We start from the raw sequence: 682 nt of genomic DNA, 5'->3' as shown, positions 1-682 counted from the left end.
CTCAAATTCGCACTTTATACATTTAAATTATATATCAAAATTAAATACTAGTATAAAATTATAAAGTAAATAAATAATAAAAATAGAGTAAAAAATAGCGTTTTCCTCCTTTGGATTTGTATGGTTCGAACCATATAAAACACGCAAGTTTTAAAAAGATCACCAATATCATACACTTATCCTTGGCTCTTCTCACCTCTCCATTGACCACGCATTGATTTTTCCCAGTCGCGCGTTGCATTATCGTCGAATCTATCGGCGTGGTGATCATGGATGTCGACAGTACGGGAATTATCAAGCAGCACAGCCAGAGTATTTGATCGATGGAGAACAGCGGTGGCAGCAGTAGAAACGCCGACAGCATTTGCACAAATGAGAGCGTAACTACACAGCACAGCCAAAATTGTATACAATTCCATAGATTCTTCATGTAATGACGAGCCTGTGTGCATACAAGGAAAAGTTTATTATTGTTTGCCATGCTTCAGTATCTTCTCGTTTAATTTTTTGGAATCGTACCTCCATAATGAGATGAAAAATTGCTACAGGATCCTCACGTTTCACACTCAGTGAACACGTGACAGAGTTTAACGCTCTACTCAGATCAACGGGAGAAATTCCTTGGCTCTCCGTAGGGGGTATCAATACCGGTACCTTCTGACATACCTGAGGGTACAAGGGC

At 39.3% G+C, this 682-nt stretch overlaps 1 protein-coding gene across 1 annotated transcript; it reads right to left on the bottom strand.

The window, feature by feature from the left end:
* Window positions 1-196: 196 nt before the first annotated feature.
* On the bottom strand, window positions 197-675 carry LOC108757699 (transmembrane protein 94-like; the record flags this gene model as incomplete). Its single annotated transcript, XM_018502238.1, has 2 exons — window positions 520-675; window positions 197-442 (listed from the first exon to the last, which is right to left on the bottom strand). Coding segments are annotated over exons 1-2 (252 nt in total), but the record flags the coding sequence as incomplete, so codon positions are not given.
* Between the last annotated feature and the right edge of the window lie 7 nt (window positions 676-682).

The sequence above is a fragment of the Trachymyrmex cornetzi genome, unplaced genomic scaffold, assembly GCF_001594075.2.
Source record: "Trachymyrmex cornetzi isolate Tcor2-1 unplaced genomic scaffold, Tcor1.1 C3807716, whole genome shotgun sequence".
Classification (NCBI taxonomy): Eukaryota; Metazoa; Arthropoda; class Insecta; order Hymenoptera; family Formicidae; genus Trachymyrmex; species Trachymyrmex cornetzi.
The sequence above is the reverse complement of the archived record's forward strand: the minus strand, read 5'-3'. Positions and strand labels throughout refer to the sequence as shown.